The following is a 27635-nucleotide window of genomic DNA, read 5'->3' on the forward strand; positions in this document are numbered from 1 at the left end:
TATTGACATGCTCACTATCACATTTGTTTTCTGGCATGTTTGTATGCACATATATTACTACTAGCATTACACAAGTTCAATTTTTCCTCATCACATATCATCACCCTTCCTGGTATCACAATCTAATATTTTTATTTCATCCTCTCTTTTTGATTCCCTAATTCATTTCATATCCTACTGACTATGTAACTGTTTTCCCCATACAGCTTTATTTTTTTTCTCTTTTTGTTCCTTTAACACATGTTGTATCCTGCAAATATAATGCATCCATCTTTTTTTAATTTGTACCATTCAACAACAATTAAACATCTCACTTAGTTTCTTCTACTGTTCACATTTAGTCCCAACATACCTAGACTGTCCCATTCTTCCCTATTTCTTCCTCCTGTTTTTATTTTTCTCTTTCTTTACTCTCCCTTCAATAGATTTAACTTCATTTTTGTTTTCCCCTGTTTATCTGTCACCATCTTCCTCTTCTTCACTTGATAACCCATCATTTTTAATTTCTGTTTTTATCTGAACCTCTTCTATCTTCAGTCCCTCCCCTTGCTCAGTCATATTTCTTTCACTTTTTTCTCACTTACATCAACCATTTCACTCTCTTCCTGATTATTTGTTTTCTACAAATTATCTTTCCTTACTCTCAGTCTCTCTTTATTTGTACCTGTTATTTTTCCAGCACGTGAAGTCAAACCAAAAATGGCCAGACTCATTACATTTCCTACAAAATGGTCTACAGTTTCTATAGTATGGCTTTGCTCTCCACATTGACCACATCTTCTTTTTGTACATTCACAATAAAGTCTTTGTTGACCCAAATACCAAACAGTTGCTCCATTTCCAGTTACTATATTGTTTGAAAGATGCTCTAATTTTCCATCATGCATATCCAGTGTAACCACACTCCCTCCACATGCATACATTTCTGTTATACATTTTTTTTATGGCATGCACTTTATCATATTGCGGGAAAAAAAAGTTTTAAGTTCAAATTCTTTCCCGTGTGAAGTTGTGAATTTCACTGTCAGTTTTAAACTACAAGCCAAAGTTCTGAAAAATAAAGTGTTTTCAATGTGATATGTTATTTCACGCATACATTTTTCTGAAATTGAAAAGTTCTCAAAAGCTACTAACAAAAATCTTCTGACTCCAAATGTATTAAAACTTGTATGCCTTTTAAAGTACATCTTAATGGCAGTATAATATCCATAATGTCACATCTGTCAATAGTAGAAGTGGTTTTGCTTATTATTATGACTGGCCCCTTTTTCCTGAAGCTGCTGCACTTCTGCTGCTGACAAATACATCCCTTTACATTGTATATTGCTTTCGTTCCTTGCCTCACAGCACATACATCTATTTTTTATTTATTTCTGTCATCCACTGTACTTGGTTGCAGGGGCATATTCTTAAAATTGACTACTCCATCAGCCAAACATGCATCTGTACTTTCAGCCTCTGTAATCTGCTTCTCTGCCACAGTATCAGCTTTATTGTCAGGCCGTTTCTGTAAAACTTGATCCATCACACCCTCCAGTTTTTCTCCTCACCTTTATTGGGTTCTTCTTCCTTCATTAAGTTCTCCATTCTCATTATCCAAACTTCCACTCTCCAACTCTGGAACTAGGATTTCATCTTGCTTTGACTCTCTCTCCAAAAGTTCTCCAGCAGCAATGTTTACTTCTTCCTCCATCAGTGACAGCCTAGTCTTCATAAAGAAAACAGTAGGGGTGTTTTATTAACATTTAAATTCATTTTATGTAATGTAGAACAGTAAATGAATTATTTACACTCATTTTTTTACATTCATACTTAAAACTATTTACAGATTATCAAAACAAAAGAGCAAGTAATCAACACAATGGAACTTCACTAAACAGTTCTATTTATTTTATTATTTTTCTTTTTTTATATTTGCCTTGTATCCTCTACCCTTTCTTCCATAACCATCTTTTATTTTAGCTAATAGATTGCTCTTTGATTTTGTTGTTATATAAATAATTCTCACATCTTTTTTTACAGCACCCATATTGTCACAAACAGTAGTTTATTCCATTTATCAATACGATATTTCTTTACTTTATCACACCTTCCGTATAATATTGTATACATATTTATACATTTAAACCCTTCCCATGTATATCCATTTTTAAACATTTCCCAAAAGTCTTTATTCTTTTTGCAATCCAAAAACGATACTTTGTTTTTTTTTCCTTCACTAGTCAACACATTTTCCTGCCTCTGTTACATTATATTTCATGTTCCCTTTCATTGGTAACTTGTCTCTTAAAATTCTCCACAAAAAATATCCCCTACTTCATAAAAACTTCCACACATTTTTCTTCTGTCTTTTATTGCCTTTTTTCATCTTCTTTTAATTCCTTCCATGCATACACAATTTTTTCTGAAAACATATTATACTATTTTTTCTTGTCTTTTCCCATCAACTTCACTTACTTTTAACTTCCATAATTTCATTTTTGTTATATTCTTTTTCCATTGTGTTCCTTTTTTTCTTTTTATAACTATTTTTTCTTCTCATACATTTTTATAATTTTCATATAGCATCTTACCTATTATTTCTTTTTTACTTTCTTTTACATTTTCATTACCCAGAATAAATGTGTAGATCAAAGTACACCACTGGATTTTTTAAACTCAAGTCATTTTTTCTTCTTTGTTATTATAAATTATCTTTCTTATCACTGGATTTAGACTTGATCCCCAAATTAAACTAAAATATCTCTAATAACTATTCTTCCATTTGAGTAAGAAAGACACACACACACACACACACACACACACACACACACACACACACACACTAAATATGCTAGTTTTCCTAATACATAAATATTCAGTATATATATATATATATATATATATATATATATATATTTTTTTTTTTTTTTTCTGAAATAATTGAAAACTTTTCCACCAAACTAGCAGTTTTTATTTGTTCCAGTATCTTTTTCCTTTGACTTAGTATGTTATAATATTCACCAAATGTCACTCCTAAGATCCTTACTTCCTTTCTTGTAAGGTATATTCCATTTTTTTTTATCTCACCAAATCCCTTACACTTCATTTTGTTTAACTGCAGGTCAGCTTTTTTTGACAGCTTTTCAATCCTTATTACAACATTCTTCCTTTTTTTTTGTTTTTGTTTTTGTCATCAGAACTAAATCATCTGCATAAGCCATATATGCTTATTGGTAATATAACATTTTCTTCCATTTCACATCTTGCCTCCCTCATTTCATACATGTGTACCTGTGCTACTGCATTAATTACTAATACAAATAAGCACATACTCATTGGGCATCCCAAATTTACTCCTCTCCTAATACATCCCATCAATTCATTTACCATAACGGTACATACATATTATCGCAACCAGATTTTTGCGGTAATGCTGGTTGCTTCTGTTTATGTCAAGTAGTAGCACTGCAGTGTTATGAAGGTTAGAGGCATGTGTTCTGTAATGTTTTTGTAGTTTTAGGAGGGTTTATCATTGAAACGGCTCAAAAAATAAGATTCAAAAACAGGTTTCCCCTTTTACTGCCAGCATCTCCTGTCAGTTAACTAGTACCATTCTACTGCAAACGTGTTCCTTCCACATGCTGTAGTCGGTGAAGTAGGAAATCTCTGTTTTCAAACCTGTATTATTTATCAACCGTTTCAATTATTAAGGTACCCAAGTCCACCAAACCTGTTTCTAACCTTCATAATACTGTCATACATCCAAAAAGTAGTACTCCTTCACCAAAAGGAACTGCAGTACAAAGTAATCCATTCCACAGATCGTATGCTAACTCCTGCACTCCTTTCATCCCAACACACGTACACACACACAACCACTGCGATCTCTGAATTGAATGCTTGATGTCTTTAAAGGACGCTACCCACACACCTCAAAATTATAAGTCTTAATAGTTTTTTAAAACCCCCACCGATATCCCCAGCAGACTTTCTGCCAGTCTACCCTTCCATATCACACTTCAGTGAGGCCATTTCAGTAAAAGTGAAGAAAGTAAAAGATGTCGCAAAATCTGGTTGCGATAATACGTAAGTACCACCATGACTTGCACCCTTGAATTTATTTTCATAATATTTCTTTATTACATTAATATATTTTTCTCCTATGTTGTATGCCTCTAAAATCTACCACATTGCTTCGTGGCTTACTTTATCAAATGTTTTAGCTAAGTCGCATCTTATTAGTCTTATTTCTTTATTCCAGTATCATCTGTATTACTTCTTTTGCTAAATTTTCTTTTATCTGTCTTCCTTTTATCCCATAAATTCCTTCTTCTACTAACTCATCCAGTACTTTTTCCATCTTTTTTGTAGTATTTTCATAAATATTTTATAGTCAGTATTTCCTCGTGTTAAGGGCCTCTATTTTTTTATATATTTTCTTTCATCCCATTTCCATATAAATGTTATCAATACACCTCATATGCCTTCATCTATTATACCTTCCTTCATCCAGTCATTTAAGATGTACACATATCTGTATATCTATCTATATCTGTATATCTATCTATATCTGTCTATCTATATTTTTCAACTTTTCCTTTATCTTCATTTATTTCCTTATAATACTTTTTACATTTATCACCTTCTCCATTTCTTCTATTGTTATTTACTTTTCTAAAAAAAGCCCTACTTTTTCAAATATGTTTTTCATTTTCCATTCTTCTTGCCCATCTGTTTCCTCTTTTTATATATTTTCTCTACAAAACTTTGTATCACCTACAAACCTTACTGTGCACTGTTATTTTTTCTTTAAGTACATATTCAATGTTTAACCTTTATTCAGTATCCCCCTCCCCCATACCACGTCCTCTTCCAACATCTTCTGTAATCATTTTTTGTACTGCTTGTCTTTCTTCTGAGCTTTCCTCTTTTAATATGGGAAGTCAAACCAGAAGTGTTCAAATTCTTTACATTTTCTACAAAAAGGCTTGCATTGTTTTTGTTGTATATCCCATCCCCCATATTAGCCACATCTTTGTTTATTGCAGTCTTGATTTCTATCTCCACAGAAATAACATGCTTTGGGTTAACCCCAGTATATAACAAATTCTGTCTTACCATTCATACTTATTGTATTTGAAATATGTTGAATTTTCCTATCCTTAACAACCATTGTTAACCACACTTTCCAATCCACAGTCCATACATTTCTTTCATCACATATTTTTAATTGTATGTACTTTACAACAAAGCAAAAGAAAAAAAAAACAATTTTAAGTCATGCTCATCCATACCCAAAGTCCTAAATTACACATTTATTTTCTTTTTTATTTGCAGTCTCAAGCTCACAAATAAATACTTTCCATAGTGCTACTACAGTTTTTTTTTATCTCAGTTATACATTTTTCCAGCAAGTTAAAACTTTCAAATGTTACTTCACAAGACATTTCAGCTCCCAAATGAATTAATGGTCTTGTATTTAATGTTCAATCTAATTGGCAAAATAATATTATCCATAATGCCATACCTGTTCAAAAAGCCATCCATTTCACTTTTTATTCTTACCACTGGGCATCTTTTCTGTGTCTGATGTGAAAGAGCAACTATTTGTCTCCCCTCAGTTCCTTCTTCTATCCTTCCATGCTAAGCTTCATCTGCATAACTTCTTTCTTGTAACAAAAATCCCTTTTGCAGAGTTAAACCCTGAAAACTGGCTACACCACTAGCCAAGAATAAAGAATACCTCCATTGTTTTCCTTTCACCAAACTTGTTTGTCTTTCCAGTTTCTCATTTTCTTCTTCCTGTAACACTATCTCCACCATGTCACCCCATTTAGCTTCTTCTCCTTCCTTTGGCTGTCCTGATTTATCAAGTATATCAGCAATTGTGTCTCCAGTCCTCCACTTTCCAATTCTGTAACAGTTATTTCATCTTTCTTCTTCCTTCAGTAGGTTTTCATCTAGTCCTCTCTGCAGCTCTGCTGCACTCTTCTCCATCACAGGATTTTCAGAGCTGTAGTAGCAGCACTCCATCGCCACCTAGCAGCTCCAGAGAATGCTTCACTTCCTCTCATCCAAAGATTAGGGGTTCTTTATTGATTATCAAAGCTTATATATATTATTTACATTATATACATTATTTAAAATTATTTACACTTTTGTATAATACAAAATAATCGCTTATGTTAAACATCCCCCACACTTTTTCCAGAGTCAAAAACATAACTTCTTCAAAATCATTAATGTCTATTTCCTATTAAACTTTACTTCATTAAGTCTCTCAATCCATAACGTCCATAGAATGAAAAATATTTCAATTTTTTCAACCTCTTTTCATTTTCTGTTATTGTAATACCCGTAATAGACCATAATCATATTTAAATTTTTAACCTTTTTCAAACATTTCAACATCTTATTACATACTTCTTCTCATAACTTATTAACTCTAGAATATTGCAAAAACTCATGCTCTGTTGTATCAAACTCCACACAGTGACTACACACTCTTTCTTGTTTTCTTTTATAAGGCATGTTAGCTTTAACAGCCAGTTTACCTCTTGTCGATCTCCATGAAAAATCTTTACATTCATATATTTTCTTATACCATGTAAATCTTATTTTTACAACATTTCTTTTCTCCATTTCTAAATGCTTCCATGGAAAAAGAATGTTCTTTCATAATATTCAAATACCATTCTTTCCTATTATTTTTAACATTATTTATATTCAATTTCCATAAAATAATTTTATTTTGGCACTGTTTTATATCTTCATACTCATAATTTTTCCATCTTTCCCTAATACCACTTTTTACCAAAATACTTTACATTCAACGTTGAAAATATATTCTATTAAATTTCTATTCTCTTTTTTTAAAAAACCTACTAAAGCTAGTACAGATTCCAGGACGCTGCATGAACAATTGGGTTAATTAACTCTAATCTTTCTTCTTCTTCCTTTTTTATATGACAGTTTATATGTTTCCCAAAACGTACATGTATTTCTTAATTCCTGAAAGATTTTCTCCCACTTATGCTCACTTAATCCAGATACTATTCCTAATATATCTAACTATCCATTTTAGTCTCACTTTTATCTCTTTCTTTACAAAAGTATGCTCTGTATGCTTCTTGATCACCCCAAGTATTCTGTTTTGTGTAGTCGTTCTTTCTTCTTTATTATTTTGTTAATTCCCTTATTATTTTCTTTTAATAATTTATTCAGACATAGTGGCACCTCTTCTTTCCTTCCTTGCAAAAATATATTTGTTTATATAACAGTTTCCTAATCTTCTCCTGATTTATATTATATAGTATCTTCTCTTTCTCATAAAAAATAAAGCTGTCTTATCTCTTAATATTTCTCTAAACAATTTCTGACTGAACTGCCTATATTTTAATTTCTCTATTCTTCTGTTCCCAGCTTGACACTCCAGAAAACACTTTTTGTACTTTTCCTTAAAACTTCTCTACCAATTCATCCAATTCTCATATCTATATGATCTTTCCATAATTTATTAATCTCTTTCCTGTTTTCATTATGTAAATCTTTTTCATTAAGAATCTTAACACCTTTACCTAATCTTATGTATCCTTCTTTCTCCTGTACTTCAATCTGTATGGTTATGTGACCCAAAAACCTATCTGCTTTATCCATTTCTGTATAATTTTTAAACTATCAGATACTAAAAAATAATCAGTTTCCATTTTATCTCATTTCTTCTATTAATATTAAATTACAATTGAAATTCCCTTCTAATATTATATCCATTTTAACGCTTACATAACTTAGATTTTTTTTAATATTATCTCTCTTTCCTTCTTTGTAATATATGCATATATTGCAATAATTCTGTAAACATCTGTTTTCCACCAAAAATTTATCAGCATTATTCTTCCAATTCTACTGTTGTAAAATTAGAGATTTTCATTTTTTCCTGACATAACTCACCTATTCCTGAGCATGCATTGTTTCCAATATTCCATATGATATTTCTACCCCATAACGCTTCAGTTTGTAACCTTTTTTCTGTCAAAATTCTCGTGTCTTTTAATATAATTATATGTGCATCAGCTGAAGCACTCCATTCTAATATACCTAACCTTCTTTTTATATTCTTTATGCTATTAATATTTAACGGTAAGGTTTTCACCCTTCTTTTAAAATAAAATTATTATTATCCCCGTCTTTGTCTATCCTTTACCTTTATTTTCTTTTGCAACTATGCTTTTAAACTTCCTTTTCTTCTCTTTCACCCTTTTTCATATAGAATTTTTATTTCCCCTCACTACCTGCCAGTTTACGTATTCCTCTTTACTCATATCAAGCACTCCTCCTTCCCCTTCCTTTTTTTTCATTTGTGTGTGCACTATTATGTCTTTATTGCATTCTTGTAAAGTAATCTGTCCTTTTTGTTCCTTTTCTATATTTCTATCAATATCATGCACATAATCCTGTGTATGTTCTTGTTTTATAACTTCTACATATTCTTCACAATCCACCCATGTATGACAAAGTTTTATACATTTCTTTACATTTCATATCAAATTTTTTTTAGCTTCATGACCTGGCTTACCGCAAATAAAACATTTTTGTCTGTCACAATCACTAATCAGATGATTATCTTTTCCACAAAAAAGCAAGTTTTTGGATAACCTCTATATTTAACAAAGCCTGTTATCATCCAAATTGATCACACTTGGAATGTGTACAACAGTTCTCTTTTCCATTTTGAAAAATAACCCCACAATCCCAACCCCCCTGTCCATAAACCTTGATCATTATATATTTTTGTCATGTCCATAACTTCTTTACATATAGTCTTTAAATAGCCCTTAATTTCTCTTTTTCAAGTTCCGTTCTGAATTGCACCAAAATTCTCTTTAGTTTCTCTATCGAAAACCTGTACCACATAAGAGATCTAAGGATTACAGTTCTTTTTTAATTCATACTGTTCTAACAATTCTCCATATACTGTCCCATTTCAAACGATATGTCACAGGAAGTTTTTTTTATTGATATGAATGAAAGCTCTTACCTCTTTGGGTGATACCAAATGGTGTAATCACAATGTCCCAGACTTCAGGGCTTTGAAGTCCTTTTGTCTTCCTTACTGCTTAATCTTATCACAATTGTTTCCTCACCTCCTTCACTACTTCCACTTTTCTCTCTCTTTCTTTTATCATCTGTGCATAAGATTTCTTACTTACTCCAACCTCAACAACCTCTTCTTCTTGAATTGTTTCCATAATTTTGCACCATCAAGCCACTACCTCACTCTCTGGTTCGCTCTGATTAATCATCTCCTTCAAATAAACATCCCGCAACCCTCCTGATTGAAGGGTTGTAACAATAAATCCTTGCTGTGACTCAGAATCTTCCTCGAACAGCTTCTGTGGAAAAGCACTTCTGTATCCTGTGAAGATTCAGACACCTTCACTTGTATTTTCCCTTGTGCTAACTACTTCTCTCCTGTATTTGCCCTCCACAAATCTGTCTCTGATCCTCTTTCTTCTGACCTTATCATCTCCTGCGAAGGGTCAACTGCCTACTTTTTATTCCACCTCCAACTACTTCCATTTCATCACCATTAACTGCATTGATATCGCACTCCATGCTTTCGTCTGGTTTCTCCAAGCTGCCTTCACACTCACACTGGAAACCTTAAGTGTTGCATTCAGTAGCATCCCTGTACACAAATGAGTAGGGGAATTTCCCTTATGACCGGGACAAAATTTCCATAGTTAGCATGGATGCCAACTTAGGTCTCCCTTGAAAGGAGGTCAGTGTCCTAGTGGCACCTGGTCAGCAAAAGATACATAAAAAATAATAATAAAATTAAAAAAATATATAAAATAATAGGCAGAAGAGTTACATACTAGATGACGGTGACCAAGCTCTAAGTAAGGAAGTCTAATGTGAAGGTAGTTTCAGTGCTCAAGCTATGAAGAAAACAAAGCATGGATAACCACAGGAAGGTCCTCATGTAGACATACACACATAATTCAAGTTTTATTCCTTAGATAATAGTGCAATGACTTTACTATAGCTGAAACCAGTCCATTAGGATGCATCTGTTATCAAAAATTATACCTTAATCAGTGTAATATCAATACTGAACTTATCACTTCATAAATAATAGAGGGATTCAGGAACAGATGTTCTGTGTTCCTTAAAGTGTCACATGACTGCTCAGCCAAGACGTCAGGAATGCCAGATCATTAATGAATGGATTTTGCAGCAGCCATATGCTCTTGACAAAATAGGATGCAATTGCAATTCACCTCTGATAGCAAAGACACCTATCCGTTCCCTGAATGTTTGCTTCTAAACAAATCATGTACATGGAAAACATGAATGGATCATTGTGAGCATCTGGAAATAACAGAATAATTAATGGACCAAAGGAAGATCCCACACAAGTGATCACTGGACCATAAGATGTCTAGCCATATACATCTTTAAGCAGATAAACTTAAAGGTTCTTGCCTTCCATTTCAAGTACTTAGAGTAGGGCCATACATGGTAAGCCTGTTGTAGACTTATGTCTACCCATCCAGTCATCAAGACTAGCTCTAAATGTAGCTAAGGTAGTACTTTGACCCTTAGTGGTAACTTATTTCATAGGGTAAGAATATGTTGAGTTTGAAGCCTATCTCTCCAGCGAGTTCATAGGTTCATAGGTTGGTACTAGGCTATCAGCCCTAGGGCCTGTACAAGCCTAGCCATAACAATTCCCTGGCTATTTCTTCCCACACTATTTACATCCCTGGACCCCTGTCTAGCAGGGCGACTGACGTGATCCCTGGGGTAAATTTCCTATCTCCTATCCAGTCGTCAAGGTTCCTTTTGAAGAGGACCAAGGAGGCGCTCTGCTTGACTGAAGAGTCTTGTTTATTTGTTGGTGTAGATTTAGATTATTAGTGTGGACATTTGTAGAGCCACTGGTTTTGTGAGGAAATAGGAAGTCAAATACGACTGGGTCTTTCATGGCTCAAAAAGTGAGACAGAGGTCATCTGTAGGCTAATGAGTAGAAGAAGAGTCATGCTAATGCATCAGGATAGGTGAAGGATTTAAGACCTTTCATTTTGTTGGTTAGAAATCTGTAGGGCCTTTCTATTTGAGCAATACATTTGGATTTGGACACACCAAAGGAGGAAACTATTCAGTAATGGGTCTGACAAGTGTTTGGATGACTTCTTTGGATCTTGAAGATATTCCCCTTGGAAATTAACTGGACCAGATAGAAGGATTTCTGTCTGGTGTTTTATGACTGTATCTGTCTGAAGAAGAGTACATTTTATAATATATGAATTGGTAGCAGCCTTTCTGACAGATGCTACTATGCTGCACTTTTTTCTCATTTAGTTTGAGACCATTTTTGATATACCATGTATGTGCACATTCCAGCCTTGCTGGAGCTGTTTTGTATCAGTGGCTGAGCGGATATGAGTACCCTGACTGTAGTCCTCAGCAAACTTGATTAACCACACTTTCTGAGATATTTTCTTGAATGCCTGCAAAATAAATGCCACGCAGGAGAGGCTTGTTCCCTGTGGCACACACTAGTTCCAATGTAACACTCAGAGAGGGGACCAGCAACTTTCACATATTGGGATCTGTTGGAGAGCTAGTTTTCAATCCAGTGGAAAATGTAGGGGTTTACAATAAGCTTGTCTAATTTTTAAATACTACCAGTATGGGAGATAGTGGCAAATGTCTTGGCCAAGTCAACATAAGCAGTGTGCATAGAATGACCACTGTCCACAGCACCTGTAACCTTTTCAAAGAAACTCTCAGAAAAACAGACTGATTGGGATCTTGATCAATTAAGTTTCCTATGTCTGTAATGTGTTCTGCTATAATACATTCCATGACTTTGCATATAAAGCTGGTGAGGCTGATGGGTCTATAATTACCCGTGTCTGCAGAGAGGCCACCTTTGTGTACAGGAGTCATAGTGGCTTTCCCCAGGCATCAGGCACAAACCTTGTGGGTAGGCTTAGGTTGAACAGTTTCAGTAGAGGCTCATACTTGGTATTGATGAGAATGAAGCCTGGTATGTTGTCTGGTCCCACAGAAATATTATTTTTTACCCTTAAACAGGGATTCTAAGACTTATTCCTAGGTGATTTCAGGGGAGCTAAATTCTCGGGGATAGTTGAGGCAATAATGTGAGTTGGAAGGGTGAAGGTATCACTAAATTTGTCTAATAAATTAGCAATATCCTTGTGGTCAGAATGAGTGATATTAGTATGTATAAGCTCAGTGCATTGCTGGATATTATTTCTTAATTGTTTGACATAACTGAAGAAAGATTTTTAGTTTCCTTTGGAATATGTAGCAACCATAAGTTCAATAAGTTCATACTCTGTTTTACATTTCCTAATACTGTTTTACTTTCCTTGCTGGCCAGTGCAGTCTTGAGGCGTGGAGATGGGGATTTTGCACAACTTTTCATTATGTTCCTTCTTTTACACTTCAATTTATTAATACAGGAGTTCTACCAGAGTCGTTTGCAACAGAATCTACTGCTGTATTTAGAGAAGATGGATACTGACCTTTCTATGCAACTGCTCAGGTCCTGATTAAATTAAGAGCTGAATGTGGCAGCCCTGTCAGCTGGATTGCTGAGAATTTTGCATAGGTCTTCTACCAGATGAAGTCTCTAAAGATGGTCTCAATTAGTGTGTGTGTGTGTGTGTGTGTGTGTGTGTGTGTGTGTGTGTGTGTGTGTGTGTCTGTGTCTGTCTGTCTGTATGGGTTGCTTGATAGAGAGGATGACTGGTTTATGATCATATTTAACCAAGGACGAGGAGATGCAGGGTCAGGTGCAGGTAGGCGCTAGGTGAGTAAGGACCAAGTCAGAGATGTTAAGAGCCTTTAGTTGGTCATTTTACAAATGTACTGGTATTCATGAAGTCTAGAAAACACTGAGTATAACTATTTTAGAAGTGTAAGCGTGCCAGTCAGTGCTTTGGTAATTGAAGTTCCCTAGCAAGAAGGTATTTGGCTTGATATTTAATGCGTCAGTGGTGTTTAGGCACTTTCTGTGATCTTTGGGCAACATTGATGTCGATCTGTAGCTAGTAATGAAGTAATAGCTGGATTTATTAAGGGTTTTTTGAATATCCAGGAGCTTCATATTAGGGTTGTGGGTAATTTATGTGAGGTAATGGTGTTTCCTACAAAATGAGATTTTCCCCTACAGTTGCTCAGTGGTCTGAAGACATGAAAGACACTAAACCATGATAAAGAGTGAGTGCTATCATTGCACTGAAGCCATGTCTTAGTAACTACACAAATATGAATATGAGTTTTGTATGTAGGGATGTCCAGAAGAAGGACTCTGCCTAAAGATGAAGAACTAGCCACAGACCCTGTTGTCTGAATCCACCTGGAAAAGCAGGAGATAAATCATTTCAGATTAGTTTTAGAGATTTTACACCAAGCCCAAAATGTGCTCCAGTGCTGATTAAGGAGAGCCAGAGTTCAATAAACGCAGTTATCTCCTGCCAACAGGGGATCATTTATTACCCTAGCAAGGCCACTCTCACTGCTGTATCATGTGTACAGTCCCGGCAAGACTGGATCACAGAGTGTTTGTTCACTTAAAATGGAACTAAGCTGTGTGCACAACCTTCACAATACCCATACCAATAAATGTTAGATATGAGATGGGGAAGCAGCTTTCCAAACTGTCCAGATCTAAGGTAGACTTCCTCAATACCCAGGTCACTATTTCATCTAAAGAAGCTGGGAAAGCCTTAAGACTCAATAAAGAGTATCCAGTCAAAATAATAACTGGACCCAGTGGCTATGGGTTTCATTCCCATGCCATGTATTTGGATTCATTTTCCAGTACAGACATTGCAGTGTTGCAGAAAGGGTCCTTCAGATGGGTCTATATCAGAACATCGAAGTATTAAAACTTCGAATGTTCTGATATCGAACACTATTCAGCGAACGCTAAGAATAGTGAAGCTGCAGAACAGTGAATTCTTTCCTTGGGAAAGAATATGGTTGGCCGTTTCTGTGGTTTTGCTATTCTTAGCGCTGTGGTGGAAAGTTAACATTTATTGGGTTGGGTTCAGGTAAGTGTGCGATTGTTTGTATGTTAGGGTTAGGGGCGGGTTAAGTGAGTTAGGCGTGTGTGTGATAGTGACAGACTTTAGGGTTGGGGTGGTTTAAGTGAGTTAGGGTTAGGGCGCAGGTTAGGTGAGTATGCTACCTTAGGGTTAAGGTTTAGGCTAAGGTAAGTGGGTAGATAGTAATGTATGTTTAGTTTAGTGTAGCATTAGATGTAGGAATTTAAGTGAATGTGTGTGGTTGCTGTTTGTTTGATGTGCTTGTGTTGTGTGTATGTGTTATGGAGCAGGAGTTTTTTCCATGGGAAAAAAATCGCTGTTCTGAATGTTTGATATTTTTATGTTCAGATGTTTTGGGGCAGATGAAATAGCGTTCGCTATTTTCATCTTTCGATAACGTGATATAAACGCCTTCAGATGAGGTGTTAAACAGAGGTCCAATTTACCTGATTTGTCTGTACCTCAGATGGATATAAAATACCCCACATCACTTAACAGAAAAGTAGGATAATTTTTCCATGCCTTGGCCAAATTTACCCTAGCTAATATGAATATCACCTTATGTTTCCTATACAGAGAGGCTTTTGGCTTAGTGGAGCTAAACTGGAGTACAACTGTAACTAAATAAATCAATAATCAAGACTGACATGCATCCAAACAGAAGTAGTAGGATGCATACATGTAACATGAGACATTCTTTTGTGGTAATCAAGCTGTTGAACCTCATAGCAGCGTCAAGATACTGATTCATGATAATTTCTGCAGACGTCTTAGCTTGTTGTTGTAGGGTTAGCCATCTTCAGAGATACAAGCACAGCTATAAAGACTAAAGTGGATAATTTGCATTCAGATGAAGTAGGCTGCCTTATGCTATTTTGGGACATGCTGGCTTTTGAAGGGGCAGAGGACACTTACAGGGGCGAACCACCAGGCCAAGGGTCCTGTAGTAGTATTTACTGTCCTAACTCATACTCAGGTCATTAAAGAGTAACTGAAGATGAAAGCCTGTACAAGTAGTAGACGTGAGAAACAGTGAAAAAAGTGTTAACCAACAGGAAGCAGTGCACTGCTCATTGGGGATATAAATAACAGGAGCTCTACAGTGAGATTTGTTAATGCATATCTTCCGGTTCCTACAGGTGACAGGCAGCATAGAACATCTTGGAAAATGACTTCCCACTGACTTGAACCCAATAATATCCTCTGCAGTAATAGACTTTTCTGGCACTTTTAAAAATACATCTCTCTAACCTAAAAAAGTGGCATGCATCAAAATGCAAATAAGAATGGAGGGCGACGACAAGTGCTTTGTCATTGAAGAACTGTTAGCAAACTCTTCAGATAAAGCTATGATGTAAACAATATAAAATATACATAAGATGAGGTAGCAGGTGGCTGCATTCTTTTTGCTGCATGAATATTGATAAATGAGTTATAAAACACAAAAATCAAGATGATACTGATGGCCTGAGGCAGGTACAAAGTGAGCTGCAAGCAGAAATCTCTTGTAAGCAGGATGTGCAGCTTGTTTTGAACAGGCAGACTTCATGAACTAATCAGGACTTAACAGCAGTGCATAATTATTTTCCTGTAGTAGACCCCCTATTGTTCCCTGCCTGCTGCCAGAACTTTAAATAGACGTTTTACAAGCGTTAAAGAAGGTCAGAGGGGAAAGTCAGAGTAAGCAGCTCATCAATAACATATATACACTCCCTGCAGATGACCATCAGTGGCCACCAACTCTTCTCATTGTTCCATCAGGTCTACCAGACCCACCTTAGCCTCCTCCAAGCTCAACCAGATCCACACCCATGGCCAGTGAGGAGATCAAGGCTGCTGGAGCAGCTTCATATTGTGGCCATGGACTATGCCTTAATATGCTCCACTTTAAGAAATCCCAATCCCTCAGAGCCACACACTCCAGGGATCTAAATCTTGTCATCACAATGAACAAAACATGCTGGAGGGATAGGTTCCTGACCCAGAGACTCCCCATAATCTGGAATAGACTGCCCATACATGTCAAGCAGAGCACCTCGTTGGCCCCCTTCAAAAGGAACCTTGATGATTGGATGAGAGGTAGGAAATTCACCCCGGGGATCATGTTAGTCGCCCTGCTAGACAGGGGTCCAGGGAAGTAAATATTGTAGGAAGAAATATCCAGGAAATTATTATGGCTAGGCTTGTATAGGCCCTAGGGCCGATAGCCTAGTACCAACCTATGAACCTCACCATGCCATGGCAGCCTATCTAGCTCCACAATCAATGTCTTTGGGAGGCACATGTGTGCTTCCACAACCTTCCCACCAAGTAATATGCCACTTGTGCCACAGAGCTCGTCAGGCCCCCCCCACCCCCCAGGAATGGCTGAGCTGATGTCATCCTCTCAGTCCCATCCTCCCCCACCTTGCTCATACAGCACCTGTGCCACTAGGTCAGACACGGGTTACCTGGGACACAGTAAGGGCCTTCTCATCCACCACCTGGCTTGTACAGCACCTGTATCACTAGTCAAACACAGGTTGTCTGAGGCGCAGGTATGGCTTTATCGCGCCCCCCCCCCCACTGGTCCTTACAGCACCTGTGAGACTAATTGGACATACGTCATCTGGGGCACAGTAAGGGCTTCATCCGCCTCCACCTGGCCCTTATTGCACCTGTGCCACTTGTCAAACACAAGTCATCTGGGCACAGTAAGGGCTTTATCCTCCTTCACCTGGCCCTTATTGTACCTGTGCCACTTGTCAAACACAGGTCAACTGGGCACAGTAAGGGCTTTATCCTCCCCCACCTGGCCGTTATTGCATGTCTGCCACTAGTCAAACACAGGTTGTCTGAGGAACACTTAAGGCTTTACCCCTCAAACAACACAGGGTTGGATAGTTCATCATTAATATTGTGAAGTGTCACTCAGTGTTAGCTGTCATGCATTGGGAAATGGGAGGACGAATACTAAAGGCTGACAGCTACAGGTAAAGGTAGTATATAGTAAACCTGGAGATTATGAGTTTTGAGTGTCACTGATTTATCATAATTAGTTAACATTAATTTATTCTTTATTTCTCTGCATGGAAGGTATGAAGAAGCTCTCTCTGACTGCCGCCTAGCACTGGTTCACCTGAGAGGCAACATTATTATTGACTACGGACAGCTGGGACTTGCTCATAAACTCTATGCCTGGGAGGTAAGTGGTGAGAATAGCAGGCTAGTTATTTATAATCTGTGTACTCTGTGGGTGACCACAGTTAATATTTGCCAAACTGCAGGTGTATAATCTTTACTAATCAAGATAAAGCTTTTAGTGACTAATCTAAGGTCAACAGAACTGAAACAAAGATGATAAATAATTAACTTGTTGCAAGGTATGCACATAGCATTGTTCAGCTGTGTACTACATTTGTTTCTAGACATGATATAAATGCATCAGCATACGTGTTACCATCATTGCACCTGTTCCTTGTCATAGCCGTACATTTTAGTCATATTCAGCGTTTAATCACTGACTGTTTTTCCTTCAAATTACGTTCCTTCTTGTAACTTTAGGCTTATCTTGTCTCCATTTAATTCTGTTTTGACATTTAGCATCATCTCATTTCAACCTTAATTACTTATGTGCAGGGGATTCGTTTGGAATAATGCTCAAAGATTATGACCTAACATTCCTATTTTTGAGTAGTGCATAATGTTTAAATATGTTTTTGTTTAGTTTTTCTTCTGTCTTCCAACAATTTATTTTATTGTATTTTACCTTTGTTAACAGGGGGTGTCTGAGCCAAAAAGGCCCTTTTTCAGCAGAGGCCTGGGGAGAAAAGCTCCACATAGAAAAATTACAGATACATTTAGTTATTTAGACATGATCAGTATACACATAAATTACAAAAGACATGTTTTTACAGTGGTATGCACACATCAACAGTTACAGTGGAGAGAACAAACAAAAAATATTAATTTAAAGGTGAAGGTAATTAATAGATTTGTGGTGTACAGCTGAAATTTGGAACATAGGTAGAATACATACATAGTACACAGGTACAGTAAATGCATTGTAGATTAGCCAGTGTTTGTGAGTAAGATTGAAAACTATTATCAAGTACTCTAGGTTTGGTATGTGTACCTTATCCGCTTTCACTAGCCTTGGGAGCATTCATGGCACTGCCAACTTTGCTTTTAAAGGAGGCTTTGGATGATGTGTTTTGAATGCTAGTGGGGACAGAGTTCCATTTTTTAGCCACTGAACTACTCTATAGTGTGTCTCCAAAGCTATTGTAGTTGTTGGTGATTTCTAGTAGTAGTTTGCGTGATGATCTAAGTGGCCTTTTGACTGAGTGATGTTGTACTAGGTTTTTGAGGGCAGGACACTTATTGGGGAGGTAATAGATCGAACGACAGAGGCAGAGCTGATTGTAGCCTAGGAGGTTGGATAATTCAAGCCAGTGGAGCTGTCTCAAAGCAGTGCAGTGATGAGTTCTATATGAGCAATTTGCAGCAAAGCGGGCAATTCTGTTATATCAGGCTTCTGTTTTGCTTAGTTCAGTTTTGTTGAGATTAGTCAGAATGGGGGATGCATAGAGTAGGGTGGATAGAGCACAACGAGGGAAACCAATACAGGATCCAAAACCACGAATTTCCACACCAATTCCACCACAGTTAGCACGGGGAGGTAAGAACACCAAGCCACGAAGATTAATTCTTTTATTCCAATAAATAACAAAACAGACTGAGCGCTTTCACCAGCCAACCTGGTATCATCAGAGTCTTATAACAACTTTCAAAACCATTCACACTTAAATACACATCCACCCAACCTACAGCTATCCTAATTAAACCAATTATTCAATAATTCCAAATTGATTCCTTAAAGAAATAGTAATTATAACATTTACATCTGTAAAAATAAATTCAATTTAAAAACCAGTTGTTACTTAACATAAAATGTAAAACTTGACAAAACATAATTGTGAACATAGATATAAAAAACAATGTTGTAAATTTGAATTTACTTATAGTGTATGTTTTATATTTTATATTACACTAGCCCTATATTTCAAGTGAGGTTTTAAGGAAATGTCATCATTTAATCCTGGAAACTTAGTGGCATTAAGTCTTATCTGCCACTCCATTTCCAGAACTGCCACCTTGTTGTTAATGTCACAGGAGGTGAAGGGCATCACTCTATCAATAATGAAAAATAAAAATCTAGTATAATTGCTGCAAACTTTACTGTGCAAATATAAAGCATTATGCTCATCTCTTTTCTTTATACTTCTATTGTGTTCACCAATCCTTTCTCGTAATCTACGAGTGGTCATACCAATGTAATATGCGTCACAGGTCACACAGGACGCTACATAAACACAGTTCTTTGTATTGCAATTACATAGACCTGGACATGCTAATGTACGTCCATAACCCACAACACAGACATATGTACCCTCAGCTATGAATCTACAACTGATGCAATTACCACATATACTCATCCGAGACCTAATGTGTCTAGTATTTTCTTTTTCCAAAATATTTTTCATGTTGTTCCCCCGACTGAAGACTATGTTGGGACTTTCACCTATTATTTCTCTGGTCTGTACATTTATACATTGATCCCAATTGTTTTTTATACTGGCACAGAATTCTGTAGCCTTCTCATTAAATCTTAAAACAAAATTAAGTTTACCCTTCTGCAAATTGGTCTCTTTGTCTCGTCCTGTAGTTAATGTCATGCTGTTCGTACCCCTAAGTATAGGGATATAAATAGTTTTCCTTTTCCTATATACTTCTTTTTTGATTTTAAGCAACAAATTTAATGGGTATCCTCTCTCCATAAATAACCCTATCAAGGTGTATATCTCATTCCTGAACAATTCATCATTACTAACCAATCTTGATAGACGAACCATTTGTCCTTTTATCACCCCCTTCCTTTGATGAAAGGGGTGACAACTTTTAAAATGTAACATAGAATTGGAAAAACTAGGTTTCCTATATATGTTGCTAACCAATCTCCCTTCATTTTTCAAAATGGAAATGTCTAAATAATTAATAGACATCTTATTCCATGAATGAGTAAACTTAAAAAATTCCGTGGTATTGTTAATATAGGACATAAATTCTGTCACTTGTTCTTCACTACCCTTCCATAGGATTAGAATGTCATCTAGGAACCTGTTGTACAAAAGGATATGCTCCATGAAATCAGATGAAAAAATATGACATTTCTCCCATGCCAACAGAACCAAGTTGGCGTAAACGGGGGCACAACGGGCCCCCATCGCCACCCCCTTAGTCTGCTGGTATGTTTCACCTTCAAATGTCAAATAATTACTTGTCAGAATAAAATCCATAAATTCATGGCAAATGTTTAGTCTTTCCAAGTCAAAACTTGGACTACTCAACAAACTATCCTGAAATAATTCTAGTCCTTCATTGTGTGGAATAGTTGAAAAGAGATTCACCACATCAATTATTAAGAAACTGTATGACCCAGTGTCAATGTCACATATCTCCCTTAGCCTTTCCAGGCAATGCCAGGAGTCTTTTATAATGTGTGGGGCATCTAAAAGTGTCTTTTTACATAAATGATCCACAAAGGCTGCCATAGGTTCTGTCTTAGACCCCTTTGCCGAAACAATGGGTCTGAATTGCAAATGGTCAGTACCTTTGTGGACCTTTGGAATCCCAAATAGTTTTGGCAATATCGGAAATTTCACCGAAAGATAATCAAATTCATCCTCATTTATTGCCCCTTGATAAAGTGCATCCAATAGATATAAATCTATCTTACTATATGTCCTATTGATTTCATGTGTTGACACAATGTTATAAGTACTTTCATCACTTAGCATCTTCATAATAATCCCACTATAGTCAATTTTATTCATTATGACCATACCACCCCCTTTGTCAGGGCGCATACATCTATACTCTTTGGTCATGGTTAATTCATAAAGAACCTTCCTTTCACTCTCAGATAAATTATCCTGTATCTGTTTATGCTGTGCACATATCCTCCTGAAGTCACGTTCCACCATTTGCTCAAATAAATTTACTTCCACATTTGCAGGTGGCATAAAAGTACTCTTTCTTTTTAATACCACTGTATCAAAATTATTACATGGAACTCCTGTCTTCAGTCCCAAAGTTGAAAAATATAAGTGGAGATTTAATTTTCTCGTATAAAGCTTTAAGTTAATGAGCACCTGTGTTATGTCTAATTTATAGCTGGGAATAAAACTGGTACCTTTACTAAATAATTCGAAATGGGTCTGGCTTATGTCCATATCAGTATAGTTATAAATCGTAAAGCCCCCATTTCTAAGTATCTCATGTCCCATTGCAGGTTCGACTTCACCAATATCATGGTTAGATATATCAATCCCCCCTTCCTCACCTTCTAAAATGTCATTCCCTAAGTCAACATTATCACATATTTGATTCTCATTGGTGTCCTCACTAAATACAACATGTAATTCCGACCTAGTATAACCTTTGTTACAAGTATTACTTTCACCGATAAGTGAATGTAGGGTACAGTCAACATGATGTTCACAATCACCTTTGTCATACAATCTAACATTTCCTTCACCTCGATAATCGTTCAATGTCAAGGTCACATTCTCACTACACTCATTCAAACCATCATTCAAAGCATGAAATGTTCCAAAACCTAAATCAAAACAAACATTAAAGTCACTGTTGAATTCATAGTTGTTGTGTCTGTTCATTAATAACGTTGCATCCCCCTCTTCATTGGATAGTATTCTGGAACATCTCTCAATTGTGGCCTCCTGTTTAGAAGCCTCTTTGACCTGCGTGGGTAGCTCTCGGCTTCTAAAAAAAACTTCTTCCTCATCTGGTATGGATGCCCCAGTAAATGTACATGTGACATTAGCAACAAGGTGGCAGTTCTGGAAATGGAGTGGCAGATAAGACTTAATGCCACTAAGTTTCCAGGATTAAATGATCACATTTCCTTAAAACCTCACTTGAAATATAGGGCTAGTGTAATATAAAATATAAAACATACACTATAAGTAAATTCAAATTTACAACATTGTTTTTTATATCTATGTTTACAATTATGTTTTGTCAAGTTTTACATTTTATGTTAAGTAACAACTGGTTTTTAAATTGAATTTATTTTTACAGATGTAAATGTTATAATTACTATTTCTTTAAGGAATCAATTTGGAATTATTGAATAATTGGTTTAATTAGGATAGCTGTAGGTTGGGTGGATGTGTATTTAAGTGTGAATGGTTTTGAAAGTTGTTATAAGACTCTGATGATACCAGGTTGGCTGGTGAAAGCGCTCAGTCTGTTTTGTTATTTATTGGAATAAAAGAATTAATCTTCGTGGCTTGGTGTTCTTACCTCCCCGTGCTACTGTGGTGGAATTGGTGTGGAAATAGGGTGGATAGAGGTTGGGAGCGAGCAATGGTTGATCTTGTGTTGTTAGTAAGAAATGGTTTGATACGGAAGAGTGATCCCAGTTTGGCATGTACTTTTTTAATAGTTAAGTTGAGATGACTATCAAATTTTAGGTAGGAGTCTATGGTTATTTCCAATAGCTTAGCCTGTGCCACTGGAGCGATTGGAGTAGCATTTGTGGAGTAGATAGTGACTTGACTGTTATCAGTGCTTTTGTTAGAACTGGTTATAATCATAAGCTGAGTTTTCTTTGGATTGAGGATAAGTTGGGCTTTGGTAAGGTAGTTTTCAATGTCAGAGAATGCTAGTTGAGTTGTTTGCAGGAGTGTGGGAATGTTTTGTGCAGCACAGATTAACGTAGTGTCATCTGCATACTGAATGATAGATGCATGCTGTGTGGAGGTATGGAGGTCATTTCTGAAAATTGTGAATAGTAGTGGTCCTAAGATAGAATCCTGTGGGACTCCTATAGTTATGGGCAGCTGAGGAGAGAGAGAATTTTCCCATTTCACAGCTTGATACTTGTCAGTTAAGTAGCTTTGGAACCAGGTAAGAGTGGAATTTGATAGGTGATATTGGTTTAGTTTGTTTAGCAGGATTTGGTGTGAGACTGTGTCAAATGCTTTGGACATATCCAAAAAGGAGTTGACACCTGCAGGCCTTCGTTTTTGAGACAGTTTACTCTGTCTGTGAAACAGAGGAGGGCTGTAGTGGTACTATGGGCAGGTCTGAAACCATGCTGAGTAGATGACAGGATTTTGCTGTCTAGGAGATATTTTAGCACCAGAGTATGGATGCATTTTTCTAGGATTTTGGCCGGGGGGAGAGTAAAGCAATGGGTCTGTAGTTATTAAGTTCAGTGGAGTTCCAGCCTTTATTTATGGGTGTAACATAGGATATTTTCCAGAGTTTGGGCACATAGTTTTCAACAATTGATCTGTTTATGAGAGTGGAGATTGGGATAGCAATAGCATCTGCTGTGAGTTTCAAGAAATAGCTGGGGAGTAGGTCGGCTGCTGTTGATGAGGTTTTTAGTTTGGAGAGCATGCTTTTGATTGAAGTGGTGGAAATTGTTTTGAGGGTAAAGCTTGTATTAGTGTTATTTGTGTTGGGGGGATAGTGAGGAAGGAACTGTCCTGTGATACTAAGGATAGAATTGAGTTTACAAAGTGGGAGATGAACTGTGTTTCGATGGGAACTTTAGTGTCAGGGCTGGTTGGTTTGGGGGTAGCCTTTTGGGTGGGTTTTAGTAGTTGGTTTATATTTTTCCAAACTTTTTGCGGGTTGTGTTGGTATTTAGTTTGTAATATCATGTAGTAGGATTTTTTGTCCAGGTTAATGCATTTTTTTTGCACGGTTGCGCAGTTCTTGGTACTTAGTTAGGCTTTGTGTTTCTTTGGTTTTTTGAAAGTAAAGCCAGGCAGTGTCTCTGGACTTGTTGATTTGTTTGGTTTCTTTACTGAGCCAGGGGTTTGTAGAGGTTCTAACCATGATTTTGCGCAATGGAGCAACAGTGTCTAGGTGTTGTAGAAATGTTTTGTTGAAATATGCTACAGCCTGGTCAAGTGGGAGAGTTTTTAGGGGGTCCAGTCACAGTTACAGAGTAAAGTATTGAGGACCTTAGGAGATATTTTTTTTGTGTTTCTAGTGGATATATAGTTAGTGGTTTTGCATATGCTTGTTCTACTACTTATAAGGTATATTACGTTGTGGTCACTTAAGGTGTCTGGGAGACTGCCTGCGTGGGAGTACAATGTGGGGTTGTTAGTTAGGACCCAGTCAAGGATGGATTCCCTTTTAGATTTTTTTATCATATCTAGTTGGAATTTGGACTAGCTGCTGGTAGCCATGGAGGTTTATTAGATTAACTGGTGGTTCTGATATGCAGGTGAACCAATCTAGGTTGAAATCCCCCAATATAAGGGTTTGTTATGAGTATGTGCAAGAACACAAGGATAAGAAGTCTTCAAGGCTAGCAGGTATATTACCAGGTGGAATATAGATCACAATTGTGGTGATGACCTTTGTAGGGTGAAGTTGAAATTGTGAGATAAGTATGTCCCAATTATTGGGGGAGGGGTAGGAGTTTGGTTATTGACGTACAGTTAAGTTGGACTTATACAGTAAGGCAGTTCCACTCCCTTTACAAAGTGGTCTGTCTTGTCTAATGATATTGTAGCCAGTAGGTTGAACTTCTGAGTTAGCTATGTTTTTATTTAACCAGGTTTCTGTTAAAGCAACTATGTCTGTGGAGTAGTGTGCTATTGTGGCCTGGAGTTCAGGTATTTTATTTTTGATACTTCTAATATTAATATTATCATTAAAAGATGATTGGTTTTGCTGCTGTTGTTGATTTGCCCAGGGATGAAGATAGGGGGGTGTTATGTTCTGACATTTGTGTTGGAGCAGTTTGTGTTGGATAGAATGGATTTGGGCCTTGGTTGGGGTGGATATCCACACTTATGGTGAGCCTGGTATTAAAATGGTGATACAGATGTTGGAGTTTGGTGATGCGTGTGAGAAAGTATCGTGTTTTTTTGGAGTAGTAATGAGAGCATATGTGTTTAGTTCTGAATTGGTCTGTTATGTAGTTCTTGAACAATTGTGGGCAGATATTATTATAATGTGCAGTGTCGGTATATGAGGGTGCATAATGTAGTGTTGTGCTACTAAGTTTAGTGATATTGCTAGAGTGATAACTTGTGGTGTTATAAAGAATTATGAGAAGACAGACTAGACTTAGTTGTGTGATAGTCATGGTTATAAACTAGAAGTTATGAGCAATATATATGGTAATGTACATGTATATTTATAAAAGCCAAGTTCTGCTTGTGCTCTCTCAGCTACTTTTGATACAGCAATACCACCACCAATGACTTCCATCAGCACCTAGCTGTTATAAATACAACACAATATGCATTTCTCCATCAGTGAGAGCTTAGCAGAGTATGGTACACCTTTCTATGCTTTTTTTCCCCAAGTCCTAATTTCTAGTCTTATCTCCCATATCCTTTAAGGTGTAGCTCCCACCTCAAAATTAGTGCTCCAGACTGAAGTAGTTTTAACCTTGTTTTGTTGTGTTATACAAATGTTGTGATCATATTAAAATGTCATTAATTTTCTTTCTTAAATGCTGTCACATTGAAAGTTCTGAGCCCAAGCAACAGTGAGAAAAATTCATTTCATCATGTCACCGCTATTGTAAAGAAAATTTGTATTTGGCTGAACCTAGGCTGGAATTCATACAAAGGTTGCATAGTACACAGTGCCATTACATGGGAAGTGGATGCAAGCTGGTATGTTGTGATTCATGGTATCATAGTATCAGCTATCACTACAGAGCAGCAAGGAAAATGGAGTGGGGACAGGTATATGCAAATAACCGTATGATAAATGGAGGCAAGCACTCTAATGAGTGTACAATCTAATGAGAGTGCAATAAGATACAAACATGTGCCTCCAGAACCACAGTTAAACTTGGATTGCAAAGATGGCAAGCAGGATGTTGAACATCATTATAGGAGCAAACAGCATGTGCAAATTTGTAGAGCTGCAGGAAGCGAAGATGCTTGGAACAGTAGCAGCCTTTGTGCAGCAGACCTTACCATCTATAAGTGCTATTACATCAGGTGTGTGGCACACTGGCATGTGGCACGAATATAAATTACTGGGAGTGTATCGCCTACCATCAATTAATGACCAGTAGCTGACTGACTGTTCTTTATAGGACAGAGATATCATATGAGCGTTGGCTGACTTGTATTGGCCATGAATGGAATCTGGGGGGGGGATTTATGAGCTTCCTGTAGCAGTGGACACCAAGGTGTGCGTAGCTCTTTCTAAACTAGTTAAAGCAACCTTTCACAGACACCTAGGGGATACACTAGGTATATCACAGGTGCCATCCAGTAGAATACTGAATATGTTTTCTCTATAAACTCCTTGCATGTGTAGATAAGAATAGTTGTTTCTCAAACATACCAGGGGAGTGAGAACCACTACGATGCATAGCTTATATGACATTGCCCCAAAGTACTGGGTATTACTGATTATGCACATGGCAATAAAAGCCCTGCCTAGGTTCTTGAAGTGGCTTTTGCTTGGCCACAGTTGGTAGCTGCTTGGGCAAGTGAAGACCCGCCCCCCCAAAAAAACAGGAATGTGCAGATTACGCAGAAGACACATAGATATAGTCCTATAACCAAATGAAATATCAGAGTAACATATCATAACCCTCAGCTGCTACACAATCTACTTAAGCAGTAATTCTAGGCGTAATGAGACAAACGTTCTACCTTATTAGACTTTCCAACAAATCATTTGGAACTTTACATTTGATAAAAATAATGATGAATTCCAGATACGGAGGAGAGAACACAGCTTGTGAAAGTATAGCAAAAGACTCGAGTCATCCAACGTGCTTAAAAACACAGTATACTGTGTTTTTAAGCACTCGAATAAATACTGTGTTTTTAAGCACTCGAATAAATACTGTGTTTTTAAGCACTCGAATAAATACTGTGTTTTTAAGCACTCGAATAAATACTGTGTTTTTAAGCACTCGAATAAATACTGTGTTTTTAAGCACTCGAATAAATACTGTGTTTTTAAGCACGTTGGATGACTCGAGTCTTTTGATATACTTTCACAAGCTGTGTTCTCTCCTCCGTATCTGGAATTCATCATTATTTTTATCATTTTACATCGGATGCAATAGGAGGAGAGTTTACTCCACTTTCAGTTATTTTACCTTGTATCAAACTTTACATTTGACTTTTCTTGATCTATATCTCTGCATGCAGATAACCTTTATCCTTATTTTCTAAAGCTCTCTTGCCCATAATTAGGCTACTGATATCCATAATAAATCCCTTCCTTATCACCACCAACAGGCAAAGGTAAACAAACTTGTGCAGTTTTCTGTTTACCTATAAAAGGGCCTCTGGCACTTTAAATTACTTACTTCTCATAAAGCAGCTGTGCCTACCTAGTATTCTTAGCACAGCTTGTCACAAGACAACAATTTACTTATTCTTTATTTCCATTTGTTGACTGGGAAAGTATGACCCGACAAAAAAAAAAAAAGAAAACATTTCAGGGAATGCCCAGGGAGAAAAGCTGTGCACAAAAAAATGTACAAT

The 27635-nt window shown here is 36.7% G+C and overlaps 1 protein-coding gene across 2 annotated transcripts in view; it reads left to right on the top strand.

The window, feature by feature from the left end:
- NOXA1 (NADPH oxidase activator 1) overlaps positions 1-27635 on the top strand; it is a 546660-nt gene that overhangs the window by 211367 nt on the left and 307658 nt on the right. For both annotated transcript variants that reach the window (XM_044058837.1, XM_044058838.1), the window contains exon 3: positions 17146-17254. In XM_044058837.1, coding sequence (XP_043914772.1) covers positions 17146-17254 — 109 coding nt within the window. The remainder of the gene's footprint in view (positions 1-17145; positions 17255-27635) is intronic.

This window comes from Protopterus annectens, chromosome 16.part0 (genome assembly GCF_019279795.1).
Source record: "Protopterus annectens isolate FY-2018-M chromosome 16.part0, PAN1.0, whole genome shotgun sequence".
Lineage (NCBI taxonomy): Eukaryota > Metazoa > Chordata > Ceratodontiformes > Protopteridae > Protopterus > Protopterus annectens.